The sequence below is a fragment of the Cydia pomonella genome, chromosome 27 (assembly GCF_033807575.1).
Source record: "Cydia pomonella isolate Wapato2018A chromosome 27, ilCydPomo1, whole genome shotgun sequence".
Classification (NCBI taxonomy): Eukaryota; Metazoa; Arthropoda; class Insecta; order Lepidoptera; family Tortricidae; genus Cydia; species Cydia pomonella.
This window is the reverse complement of record NC_084729.1, coordinates 4,933,620-4,948,164: the sequence shown is the minus strand read 5'-3', so window position 1 is coordinate 4,948,164 and position 14,545 is coordinate 4,933,620. Positions and strand designations below refer to the sequence as shown.

The 14,545-nt window shown below is 39.3% G+C and overlaps 1 protein-coding gene across 1 annotated transcript; it reads left to right on the top strand.

The window, feature by feature from the left end:
* The first annotated feature begins 3,221 nt into the window (after positions 1-3,221).
* LOC133532605 (cytochrome P450 4C1-like) lies at positions 3,222-13,621 on the top strand. The gene is made up of 11 exons (XM_061871356.1): positions 3,222-3,333; positions 4,000-4,167; positions 5,966-6,055; positions 6,153-6,266; positions 6,736-6,921; positions 7,652-7,851; positions 8,924-8,975; positions 9,617-9,818; positions 11,772-11,923; positions 12,315-12,494; positions 13,406-13,621. Exons 2-11 carry the CDS (start codon positions 4,011-4,013, stop codon positions 13,603-13,605), a joined length of 1,533 nt encoding a protein of 510 aa, XP_061727340.1. The 5' UTR covers positions 3,222-3,333; positions 4,000-4,010; the 3' UTR covers positions 13,606-13,621.
* Positions 13,622-14,545: the final 924 nt, after the last annotated feature.

Genomic DNA, 14,545 nt, shown 5'->3' with positions numbered 1-14,545 from the left:
CCGTCTCCATTTTGTCCTGTCTCGGCCTCGTGTGATCTGTTGTATCCAGTCAGTTATTTTGGCCCATATTTCCGAATGCATCCGGCAGACGTGTCCCACCCAATCCCACTTGGCGGCGTTCAAACCCAGTTTTGAAGTGTCATCCATGACTCGAGGACAGGTGACATTCCCATCAATTCCGGACGGGGCAAATGGCAATATATCTACTAGTAGTTCGCCCCGAACTGAGAACTCGCGGTTCGCCAAAAAGATAGATCAATTGAATGCACCTACTAGTCGGCAATGGATTTAAAACGGCGTGCGATTTGTTGCAAAGTCTGTGGAGCCTTGACTGTAAAATGTAAGTACCTACCATAGAGAATAAAATAAACTGTATCTGTGTTAAGCCGTAATCTTTCTGGTCAAATGTCAAATATTATTCAGTTTTTAACTTGATAACTATATAAATTAAATATAAAAAATATACCTATGAATCTGTAAGCCGAGCACACACACCCATTTGATACCAAACTCGACTATACTTTCTTGCAAATAAGAATAGCAAGACCCCTAGCTTTTTGAGCTTCTAGGCTCTTGTAGCTCCATCACCCCTTGATCGAGCCTGCTCATAATTTAATGACTAATATGTAATCCTCAACTACACGTTTACCTAATTTCTTTTAAATTAAATTAGTAGTAGTAGTAGTAAAACTCGTTATTGTACATAAATAAAACAAAACAGGAACTAAAACACTCATCATTAGTATAAAGGTGAACTTATCTGCACACTTCATAGAACAATAACGACCGACTTTCAGAGCATGAGAAATGAAATGTCCCTTTAAGTCTGTTTAAAGTCTTTAAGTGTGTTTGTTGTGTTAAGTTTTTATGTCTTATCCCTTTGAGGGATCCCATTCATTAAAATTTCATTTAAATCAGAACAAATTTCCCATCAAACAATCCTCTGATAGTTCAGCTTAAAAACATCGAAATCCCGGGACGTGCCCCTAGCCAGTCGTGTGTTCCAAGTTGAATGTAAGAACTTCACTTCGCTTCGGTCGTTCGAAAATTAAATAGTCCGAAAATTACGAAATTTTCTGCATACAAGTCCGACTCGCACATGGCCGATTTTTTGTGTTAGGCATGCGAATGATTGCTCCCATTTAACTTAACCTTAGCCCGGGGTCGATTATAATCATTATTAATTGCATTCATGTAGGTACAACATAGTGAGCACAAAGTAATATGTAAAATATGACCTATGACAGGGCGTAAATAATTAATATTTGTGACATTCCATATCAAAAGGGTCCTTATGGCGGTCGGCGCGCCAATACTAATGCAGTACTACGTGACGTATGCGCCCACCGTCAAAAGTCACAGTCAGCCACAGTCTCCAGCCCTATCACACTTACACACGAATTTACAAGTGCGACAGAGAGGCAAGGGGCCTACCGCGAAAATCGAAGTTCGTCAATTGCGGGCATTTTTCTCTGTCACTCTAATGACGTCTTAGAGAGAGTAAAAGAGAAAAATCCCCGCAATTGGCGAATTTAGGTTTTCGCGGTAGGCCTCCTGGTGTCACAATGCCCGGCTAGAGCAGCCTGGAGGCACTGGAATTCCATTCACATGGAGTCAAGAGGCATTGTATATAACGTATTTTAAGTAGTCTGTAAGTAGCTAACGTATATAATATTGGGTCATTACCTATGAAATTGGCGTTTTTGTTCATAAGTATTAGTCATGTCATAGTTTATTTATTTTAATAGTAACTTCGAAGTATTTTTTAATTTTATTAGTGCGCTACATAACAACGATTTTACATACAATTATTTTCTACTTTTATTGAGAATACCGCCCTGAAAACAGCTCTTTTCATATGCTGCCGGCTCGAGTATTTATGATTTAAATGACTTATATTTTTCTGACGGGACAGATTTAAAAAAAATGAGATAGAAAATGTGCCTTAAAAATATCTCAGATTACTAGCAAAAATTTGTTTGGTTTGAAAATGCCATCACAAAATAATCCGCAAAATTCATTGTATTAAAAATCTAATTTCGTTAAAGTTCTCCATACAAAACGCCAATTTCATAGGTAATGACCTAATAATAATAAGTCTTGTTTGTTACTAACATTTCTATGGACTAATATGTCTGACAGTGGCGGATCGTTCAAAGAACTCGATTCCCACCGGCTTGTCTAATTTCAGCCCGTTAAGTACCTTCACGATCGGTTTATGGAGAAAAGAAAAGCAAAATTAGCTCCGGGTTTCCTACGAATATTTGTGACGCACCGCCACTGATGTCTGATGCAAATAAATTGAATTGAATAAGGTCCCTTTTGATATGGATTGTCACATATCATTTCTAATGCTCTGAAATTCGGTCGTTATTGTTCTATGAAGTGTGCAGAAAGTGATATGTTTCTGCACTAGGGCATTTTACATCCCAATTGCGTTTTTTTACGATAAGCAATTACGATTTGGTTTTCAATGGATTTGTTGGATAATATCCATTCTGAATTTCTGATAAACCAAAAATAAACCAAACCTTGACTCTCGATGAGCGTCAGATTACGTCCTAATTGATGATTTTGAATAATATATATTTATTCAAAATAGATTTATATTGATTTACAGTAAGAATTTTCCTTGCGTTGGTGTGGGGAAAGATGTTTTTCTCACCAGAACAAAGTTTATTCAACCCTCGTGCCTTGAAACCCTAGCAACTCTCGTGATTACACAGAGACGCAGCTATACGCTAAACACGGTAGAAATATCTGCATCTTACTTTTACGTAGGTATGGCTACATCTCTTTTGTCAGTTGAGCGTTTCTTTTTTTGCCACTTTTTTATGTAACCTTTTTTGCCACTTTTTATGTGCCCTTTTTGTGTTATTATATGTGTTATTACTAGTCAGGTTCGCGAGCCCTTTTCATCCTTATAGTAGAAAAAAAGTGTCCCAAAATTTCCATACTTTCCTTTTTGTTACCGCCATACAAAGTATATGGGGAAATAGTAACACAAAAGAAAAAAAGCCCGGGACATTTTTTTTATCCTATTAGGATCGAAAGAGCTCGTTATTCTGAGTAGAAAAACACAAAATTTATAAAAAAAAGTGGCAATTTTTTTAAGAATCGCTCAGTTACTGATATGGTGTGTGAACCACTTCAGTTCAGACTCTAGGTAATAATTAAACACTTTGACCTCAAGCATTTTATTCAAGATTCAAGACAAAACATAGTTTTTATATTGCTCATTGTCACTGTGCCCACCTTAGAAAGCAGAAGTCTACTATATAAGTATTTATCAGTCAATACATAAGTATTAACCCTTACTGCATAGACACTTTGGTGAGTACAATTATTTCTTATGTTTCAAATCGATAGCTTAAGTGGTTCTCGACATATTTAGCGATGTGACAAACAGACTTTCTATCAACGCACCGCTCGCCGTCGGCAGGGTGTTCATCCTAGAGCCTAAATGGTCGCGCAATGTGCGGTTTAAGAGGAATTTCCTCCCGCGGACGCTCCGGCTGTGGAATGAGCTCTCTGCCGAGGTTTTCCCGACGGGCTACAGTATGGGGTTCTTCAAAAAAGGAGTGTGTACAGGTCTTTAAAGGGTCCGCAACGCGCATGTAACACCTCTAGAGTTGCAGGCGTTCATAGGCTACGGAGACTGCTTACCATCATGGACGTGGTATAAAAGACACCTTTTGTACCTTTTTGGTACGGAACCCTAAAATCGTACTGAGTACGCGAAACCAAGCGAAACGTATCATTTTCTGCCACCTGCACATTTCTGAGAAAAACAACAACCCACTTTCAAAGAATGAGAGATGAAAAATCTTTAATCTCGACCTCATGAATTCCATTCAAAAAATATTTTCTTAAACTTTCGCAACGATTATTTGCGAAATTATTCACTTTATATTTTTTTAAATGGGCGAGCCGTGGGAGTTCTCCAGGTCTACAGCTCACAGAGTCACTAGCTTTATGCGATTTAACCAAATGCCTTAGAGAACAGAAGGATGATCTGGCAGCTGTTATTGGTGGCTATGGCGCTGGGCGCGGCGTACTACCGCTGGTCGCGCAGACGGCTCTACCGGCTCGCAGCAGAGATACCGTGCTTACCGGACAGCTACCCCGTCATCGGACACGCCCACATCTTTGCCGGTAGTAATGAAGGTAAATTCATAACTAGAAGTTCGCCCTGAACTGAGGACTCGCGGTTCACCAAAAAGAATTGATCTCTCATCTTCTGCTATTCTGAATGGGATATTGTGATTTGTGACATAAGGACGTGGTCAGCGGGATCGATGTCAGACGTGGTGGTGTTTCCGGAGCATGCGCCTCAACCGAGTTGTTCTCCCTCTAAGTCACCACCAGGGTCGCCATTCAAGATGCTTTACCTAACGCACCAACAATGCCAAATGCTTCTTTACCCAGCATACCGTCATTGTCTGTCTCTTTACCGAATACACCGTCACCGTCCGTTTAGGCAACGTCGATTTAAAAGAATTACTAGGTAAGATTTGTTATGAACACAGATATTTGTTCCTGAGTCATGGGAGTTTTCTATGTATATATATATATATATATTTATCTATATACGTATGTATATCCTCGCCTAATACCCATAGTACAAGCTGTAAAGTCCCCAGTAAATCCCTTGGGATAATTATATTAACGGGAGCACAGAGAAACACAACCATTAGGAATCTTCATGTATTGCAAGAATGAACTTATAACTACCCCGCGCTGTCAAGCGTTTATCAAAGTCTTAGTATGTACCTACATTACACAAGCTTTGCTTATTTGGGACTAGGTTGGTCTGTGTAAGATTGTCCCGAAATATTTATTTATTTATTTAGATCTTTAGTTATTGTTGATGTACTCATTAAGGAAGTCCTTTTTATTTTGATGTGTTATTATTAATTCTTGTGGAAGAGTGGGCCGTCCAGAAAAAGAAACTGTTTATCAGTCTGAAGTTGTCAAGATATTCTGTTCTGCTGATCTACATTCGTGCCTTATTTCTATCTCCTGTATCCCGACTTTACACACCGCCACCACCTACTACCAAACAATTTACTACCAAGGCAAACGCGAAACTGAAAATAATGTATACAAAATACCAAATGAAAATACAGAGAAATATATTATTAGACAATACAAATATAAACAAAACACAAATTAAACACTAATGAGATTTGGGTGACGATATGTCACAGCGTAGCTCCGTTGCGTCGTCTGATCAGATGTAGGATTTAATATGAAGGTCTGCTATAAGATGGAGGTGCTTAGGCAGAGGGGTTGCTTCAGATTCAATCGAGCTGACATATCGCTATACCCTACTCGTCCGTCTCTTTTATTTGGACGTAGTTTAAGGACATAACCAGGTCCAGAAGAATAGTAGATAATAACCAAAGGTTAAGCGACCTGATGAATCCGAAAGGAAATAATCTGGCGCTCGAAGTGAGAGAGCGCCATATGAGTTCGAGGATAAAATGGGTGCTAGGTAAAAGCAGTGAGTTCTACTTTTTATTTTGAATATCTCATATCAGCAATTAAAAACAGCCCTGCGTGCAAAATGTGTTTATGGTATGGCACCCAAATTGTATAATAAATTACCCAATTCAATAAGAGAATCTGAAATGCCTGTATTTAGGAAACATTTATTGGACTTTTTAGTACAATATGCTTTTTACTCTTTAAATGAAAATTTTGACCATATTCCGCATAGTTATTAAATTTAGTATAATGTAGTATACATTAGATTAATTTTATTTATGAATATAAGACTTGTATGCCCGTTAGCTGGCTAAATACACTGTTCTTTGAAATGTATTTGATAACATCCACTCGACTGTATTCTAACAAATAAATGATTTGATTGATTGATTGATTGAGGAGAGTAAAATAGGTTCTTATTTAGGTGGGTACCAAAATATTTGATGCCGGTTTCATGCATTTATTTTTCTTTCAGATATTATGCAAATGTTACAAAAAATAGGTCGGGAATCAAATCAACACGATGGTCTTACAAGTTTTTGGGTGATCAATAGGCTGTTTGTTGGTGAGAATACTAAGAATAATAAAATAAATTAATGCAAAAACCCTCTTATCATTACGAGAATTTCTTTCATTAATTATATTATTGTTTCACATCACAGGTATGACGGACCCTGCGGCCATCGAGCTGGTTTCCAAGGCGTGCCTGGACAAAGACGAATTCCTAGTAAAGTTTATACGAACCGCAATAGGCAATGGTTCGATATTTGCTCCAGGTAATTTGGACAGATTTTTATTTTGTTGACTATTTTTTATCAGACATTGATAACATTTGGGAAGTTTGGTTTGAAGAGCTCCTCATTCAATTTGGACTTAAAATTAATGTTCGTAATTTTCCGTCGAGTTATGTTCAAATTCCATACGTTTTCGTTAGTCAAATACTCACCCTTTTGTTCTGTTAAAATCGGTGCCAAGTTAGTAAGTTTAGTAAGTTTAATCGCTTATTATAAAATATGCTCACGAAATCAGTGTTTGCTTAACAACAGTTTTTAATTTAGAGTCTGTAAGCTCGGTGACATTTTGGTATCTTGTTAGAGAATTTTATACAATTTCCCTAGAGCGACTTTCTTGTTTTAGTCAATGTGTAAGATGTTACTTTAAGCTTTCCTGTATTTCTCGTAGCCTGTGGCTTACCGACATTCGTTGGGAAATTGTATAAGTTTTTCCTTATTGCAACCATTGCAGTAAACATTTGGCGCCCTCGCCGCAAAATCAACGCTCCCTTCTTCAGTCGAAAGAATGTGGACCAGCTGCTGCCGGTGTTCAACACAAAAAGTTCCATCATGGTCGACCTGTTGCGCGTCGAGGCAGGTCGCGGCGACTTCCCCATCTGGAGATACGTCACCACGTTCACGTTCGATTCAGTTTGCGGTATAGTATGAATTATCTGAGATGATTTTTTGCACAATATGATTTTTTAAACAAAAAGCATTGTTTTTTTCATGGACCGTGAGAACTACCGAAGAGAAAAAGATCAAGCCCGTTTAAAAGGAAATTTTAGCGTTCTACTTGTATGGTTCAAATTCATGTAACAGCATTCTGAGATTTTAGGTAATGTGGGACGACAGGTATGAATATTTGGACACAACAGATTTGAAACATATGTATAGAAAGCTTTTAAACCGGCTTGATTCTTCTCACTAACGAGAAATTCGGTAGCCACCGCGCACAAAAGAAACAATGGCTTTTGATTAACAGCCTACGGTTTTAGGCGAAAAAAATCATCTCATATTATTCATACCATAAAATCCAAGACATATATTCTCTCTGTGCATGACCCACCATTCTACAGATCTAGAATGACGCTTATACAGTTAGACCAAGATAACTCTGCAGTGATTTTGATAGCGTAAACTTCTATGAAATTATGACTTTTAAATAACACTTGTACAGTCTGTGCTAACAAAATCACTACTGAGTTATCTTGGTCTAATTCAGGTGAAAGGGAAGCCATCACGTGAAATAATTATGTCAAGAAATGTCTCTGCATGCCCTTATTGTTGGTATGATATGTGTTTTTTTTACCTCGTGTAAAACTTTAAAATATGTATATCATGTAATTATCTCTGGCAAAAATAAATAATTTTATTTCATTTCATAGAGACTGCCCTGAACACAGAAATTAATACGCAAAAATTTTCCGATCATTATTTCTTTCTGCACGCAATCGATGAATGCACGCAGTTGTTGGCCAAGCGTGGATTTCAGCCGTGGCTGCACCCGGACGTCATCTACAAGAGGCTACCCATGTACAAACGGTACAACAACCACCTGCAACGCATTTATACCTTTTTAGAGGAGGTATTATTTGTCTATGTATATTTAAAAATATATATTAAATGTAGATGTGTATATAAAGTCTAAGAAAACATCGTGCTCCTGAGTTTGATGTCAACATGTAGGTAGACAAAGGGAGAAGAGGGGAGTAAGGTTGCCAGAGCTCAACGAGGGGGGGCGTGTTTAGGGTCGGCAACGCGCATGTAACTCCTCTGGAGTTGCAGGCTTACATAGGCTACGGAGACTGCTTACTATCAGGCGGGCCGTATGCTTGTTTGCCACCGACGTAGTATATAAAAAAAAAGACAAGGAATTTTAATTCCTCGCTGTCTGACCACTAAGAAATTTTATATTCAACTTAGTTCGATTATCGAACCATGAGGAATTCTGAAACTGGGCTTAGTTCGACCATCGAACCATAAGGAATTCTAAAATTTCACTTAGTTCGATCAACTAACAACGCGGATCTCAAAATTTTCACTTAGTTCGATCGAACTATTAGGCTGAACTAGATGACACTACAAGTTTGGCTCTGACATAAACGCTATCGAGGACGTAACTTATTTTCTATGCATCTCGCTCGTACTCGCATTTAAGTGCGAGTGAGATATATAGAAAGTAAATTACGTTCTCGATAGCGTATATGTCAGTTTTGACACTGTCAGTGACTCATGGTACGGGTACAGGTGTCATACGTTTTGTAGAAACGTCAACTTTCTTCTTAAATATATGCTATCAAATTCAAGGTAACTAGCTCTTTGGTGAGAATAAATGAGCAAAGCAATCCGAGTGGTACATATTTTTTAAATTACACTTTTACAGTTCCAATTATTTAGAAACATATATAGTCATTTCCAAGGCCGGATTTAGGGGAGGGCAACCGGGGCTACAGCCCCGGGGCCTCCACAAAAGAGGGGCCCCCACAATAGAGACTTCGGAAAAATATCATTTTAATTGGAAAATAATTTGGGGCCAGGGGGCCTCCACTCCTTTATTGCCCGAGGCCTCCAGACCTCTAAATCCGGCATTGGTCATTTCACACACCAACTCATTACTATAATTAATTCATACTTTTTATATCACTTACTACTTACAGAATATACAAAAGAAAAAGGAAAAAATAACTGAATCTGGACTTAAGAATTTTAGTAAGTATATACCTAAACTAAATAAATTAAATAATTAAATAAATAAACAAAATAAATAACCAAATAAATACCTACTCATAATACTTTCAGAATACTATTAAAACTCAAGCAATTACAAAGCTAGGACAACGCCTTCGTGAAACCACTTATACTGTGTTAATATGATATAATTATGTATTAACCTTAGTATTATAAGTTAATCATATAATTTAGATTAAGGTACTAACGTTGAAAATGAGTGCCTCATCTCGCCGTTAAACGTAAGTTTGGCGAACATAACACAAGTTTAAAATGTACCATACTATGAAAAAAAAAAAAAAAAAGTGGCGACGCCAAATCCGGTGCATACTTAGTTATATTATAATGCAATACACACATACGACTACTAGACTACGTCTGTTTAAACATCAGAAAAAAGGTATAACTTCTTAACGTGTCTTTTTATTGAAAAACACTACCTAGTAAAAAATAAATCACTCCAAATGTAACAATTATGCAAGGACATCATTATATTTAGATTCGTTTGGTGTCACAAGTAATACTTAATTACTATTTTTTTTAAACCGTGGAACCCTAAAAAATTAACCAATGAAGACAGAAACAACATATATTGGTCGACTTAAATGTTAAACATTTTCTAGAAAACAACAATAAACTATCACATTTTATCGACGTGATAATTCAATCTTCCGGAGGACTAGAAAATGGTTACTCGGACATGGAGCTGCGGGAGGAGCTGATGGTTTTCATGATCGCCGGGAGCGACACTTCGGCCACCTTGGTCAGCTTCACCGCCGTGCTGCTGTCCCGGTACCCGGACGTGCAGGAGAAGGTTTACCAGGAGTAAGTACACCTGGAGCTGCGGGAGGAGCTGATGGTGTTCATGATCGCCGGAAGCGACACGTCGGCCACCTTGGTCGGTTAGAATCTAATCTAAACGATTGGGGCGACGCAAACCTGGTCAAATTCAACGCTACCAAAACACAGGCGTGTCTGGTCTCTGCGAAACGGAGTCCTTTCGACCTGACTCCGACTTTCCGGGATGTATCCGTACCGATATCCAACCATCTTCAGCTACTTGGCACAAGTATCTCATCTAACCTGAGCTTTGGGGCGTATATTGAATCTCTGGCTAAATCTGCAGCTAGACGATTAGGCGTCCTCTCTGAGGTCAAGCAGTACTTCATACCGGGGCAGCTTCTTCAGCTTTACATAACTCAAGTCCGGTCGTGTATGGAGTATTGCAGTCACCTTTGGGATGGATCCGCCAAGGGCGCCAAGTATCAGCTAGCCACCCTAGATTCTATAGACAAACGCGCTAGGAAGCTTATTGGGGATGCGAGATTGGTAGAGGCTAGACTGCAGAGCCTAGAACACCGTAGAAAGGTAGCCTGTTTATCGGTATTCTACAGGATACATTTCGGGGAGTGTGCGATGGGATTACATAATCTTATCCCCCCATCTCCGTTCTGCCACCGTGGGACTAGACGCGGACTTGCGTTTCACCCTTACGTCGTTACTTTACCACTGATTCGCACTAAACGCTACGCATCCAGCTTTATCATGCGAACGGCTAAGGAGTGGAATTCACTTCCTGCAAATCTATTCCCAGTCGACTATAACTTGGACCTTTTTAAATCGAGAGTGAATAGACATCTTTTAGGTAAGCATGTTCCATCCTAGACTGCATCGGCACTTTCCATCAGGTGAGATTGTGGTCAAATGCTTACCTTTTCGTAATAAAAAAAAAAAAGCTGCAGGAGGAGCTGATGGTGTTCATGATCGCCGGGAGCGACACGTCGGCCACTTTGGTCAGCTTCACTGCCGTGGTGCTGTCCCGGTACCCGGACGTGCAGGAGAAGATTTACCAGGAGTAAGTACACCTGAAGCTGAGGGAGGAGCTGATAGTGTTCATGATCGCCGGGAGCGACACATCGGCCACCTTGGTCAGCTTCACCGCCGTGGTGCTGTCCCGGTACCCGGACATTCAGGAGAAGGTTTACCAGGAGTAAGTACACCTGGAGCTGTACACTGTATAATTAAAAATCCCTCCAAATTTGGTGCGTAAATCACGACGCGAAGCCTCCATAAGCCAAGTATTCCGTGATCTGTCCCGTACACATTTTCTTTCGTGTAATACATAGAATATATTTTTCAATGTTTTAAGGCGATAATTATATGACTAAGGCCCACTTGCATCATCCCGCTAAACTGGAGTTACGCGGTTAAACCGTTAACCCAGTATCAAATTGTACTGGTAACCATGGTAACTCCAGGTTTAACTGGTTAACCCCGGGTTAGTGGAATGGTGCAAGTGGGCCTAAGCAATTTTTTAATCCGTTTTCACAGAAAAAGGAACTCCGACACCTGCAATCTTCAGAATATAAACGCGGATTTTCTGGCACGGGACAATGTTAGACAAATTAGTGATTTTTCGCGCTATGTTCCCCAATTTTTGTCAGTAATAAGGGTTACTAGATCTATCCGGTCGCCAGATACTTTTTGCTTCCTTTCTCTAACCCTCTTAGCCTCAAATAGGTTCTTATATCTATGCTCTCAGCAGAAACGGTCCAGCGCCTGGATAAATATAATCTTTTGTGTCGAGCAAAGAGGAAACTCAACTATAATTGCTTTCTCATTGGTTTGCGGTTCGTGTCCGTCTAAAATCCATGCTTGGAGCGTGTTAGTTTCTTCAAATACATATATGTTCTTGATGCTCACTAAAGTTTCCTACTAAGATCGCCCTTTGCTCATCTCTTAGTAACTGATTAAACTCGTTTTATATTGCTTCATTAGACTGCAAGAAGTGTTTGAAGAGTCTGACCGCGCCGTGACCCCGGAGGATCTGCTGAAGCTGACGTATCTGGAGGCCGTCATCAAAGAGAGCCTGCGCCTCTACCCGCCGGTGCCGATAGTGGTGCGCGAGATCCACGGCGATGTACTTCTACGTAAGTTTCCCTAATCCTCACACTTAGGCGCACACCATTTCTATTGTTTAGCATGAAGAGCATTGGTTACTGGTAAACAGTAGATATTAATTAGTGGGAAAACTAATTAACTGTGAAAAACTGTATTAATTAAGAGGAGCTTACGCAAAATAGCTGTTTTTATATTGTTTTTTACACGTTTTCAAACGTAAATAAATTATTTCCAAAGGCAAACCCAAACGAAAACCTTAAAATGTTGAAATAGGCTACTTAGAAAAAACTGGTCAAGTGCGAGTTCGTTTTTTAATTTTGGAATAAAACTAGCTATTTTATTATAGCCAAGGGATCTGACTATCAAAATTTCAAAAGTATGACTTAACGATATATCTATATAATCTATGTATATATCTAGCGTCAGGCACGACGCTGGTGGATGACACAACGGTGATGATCAACATCTGGGGCACACACCGCAACCCCGCGTATTGGGGATCCGACGCGGAGGAGTTCCGTCCCGAGCGGTTCCTGCAGGGCCCCCTGCCTCACCCCGCCATGTTCGTACCCTTCAGCCACTCCGTCAGAAACTGCATTGGTTAGTATAGAAACAAAGATAAAAGATAAAGATAGTCTATATTTGAAGTAGGCATATTACGATGCGCTTATGAACGTCAAATAAAGCTACACCGGCTCTAACCCTGCACATCTGACCTGAAAAGATTTAAATCCCCCCTCAATTTTGGCGACTTCCTCACCTAAGTAGTTGGCGGCCTCATAGCCTAGTCGGTATTGACCCCACCTATGAAGCAGGGAGTCCAGGGTTCAAATCCTGGTAAGGACATTTATTTGTCTGTTGGTCACGAATATTTGTTGCGAAGTCATAAATGTTATCTATGTTCCTAAAAATATGTATTTATTTATATACGTATGTATATCTTCGCCCAGTACCCATAGTACAAGCGTTGCTTAGTTTGGGGTTAAGTAGATCAGTATAAGTCTGTCCCTAAATATGTAATTATTTTTAATTAGTATAATAAGGCGCAAAATTCAAATTATGCATGGTATATCGTTACGCGCCTACATTTTTCAAATTTGCACACAAAATCATGCGGTACCTATTCAAAGTCTCTAAATGGGGTAAGTAAATAATTTTCTTTGGCTAATGTTGGATTGGTTTAAGTAGATTGTCTCAGTAAATTGGAGCATTCCGTGAAGTTGTCTACCTTTGACTTTTTACCTTACTTTTTACTACCTTAGATTAGCTTTTTTTCTGTCACAGTGGATGTGAAAAATTCTTATTAAAATAGTCGTCGACGACAACTTTGAAAAAATGTAAATAAATTACAAAATAAAATGCGTTTGTACGGGACCGCTCATGAAATGCCCCTAACATTTCGTTATTTCGTCTATTTTCTAATCCCTCGACTAAGAAAGCTATATGTAATCCCTTAGCAAGATATCAGTTTCCTCCAAGGACGTAAGTAACCCTTTAACACATGTTCTCAGGTGCTACGTATGCAATGACGTCGGCGAAGACTGCGCTGACCAACCTGATCCGGCGCTTCCGACTGCTGCCGCCGGCCGGCGCGCGCGCCGCCGACCTGCAGCGCCCTCTACCCGTCAAGTACGAAATCATGATGAAGGCCGTCGACAACTTCACGCTTAGAATAGAGGACAGAAGCCAAAACAAAACCCTAACCGTATAACATATATTTCCGAATACCGATCAAAGTTTTATTGTTAGAATTGAAAAAAAGAATCATGAAACCCTATGAGTATCGTCATCAGGTTTTGTGGAAGAGAAGAATAAAAATTCGCATTAACTTCAACGTCGTGATAAAAGCCACAATTTCGTCTTTAAAGTCGAAGAGAAGAATCACAGAACCTTAGATGTATTAGTCTGTCTATCTAAAACTTTTTATTTTTATGTGTTAGGTTTGAGGTTAGGACTCAGATAATGATACACGCATACGGTCGGTTGCTAACGTTAAATTGGTCCGCGCGATGCGCTATACATGCATACGTATGTAGGTAGGTACATATAGATATAGAAACAAATGGACACTGCGTAAACAGGCTATACGCTACAACTATAGCTAGATACAAATATTAATCCTCAATGATGTTATTATTTATTATATTTATATATACGTACTTAAATAAATAAAGAGTTATTAACCGAGTCTCCGAACACTTCTTGCAGTCTGATAGACAAATTATAGACGACTCAATTCAATCAGTTACTAAGAGATGAAAAAAGGGCAGCACCTACAGTATGAACATTTTAGTAGGCACCAAACAGATCACCTTCGAAGGAACTAAAACGCTCCAAGCTTTGATGCTAGATCGAGACGAACCACGTAACCAATGAAAATACGCTTATAGTAGGATTTCCTCTTTGTCGCAACAGAAAACAGGCAAAGGGGCACATTTTCTGCTGGGAGGGACAAAGCAGAGTAAGGTATAAGCTATTTCCCTGTTACTTTATCAACAATATAGCAGAAAGTGTCCGGTGACCTGTTAGATCTAAACAACAATAAAATAACCAACAAAAATTAGTTGTACAAAGCGCGAAGACATGCCGATTTGGTCCACACAAAAAGCGAGGGTTTCGCTCCGGGTACTTACTCCTGGTATACTTAATCC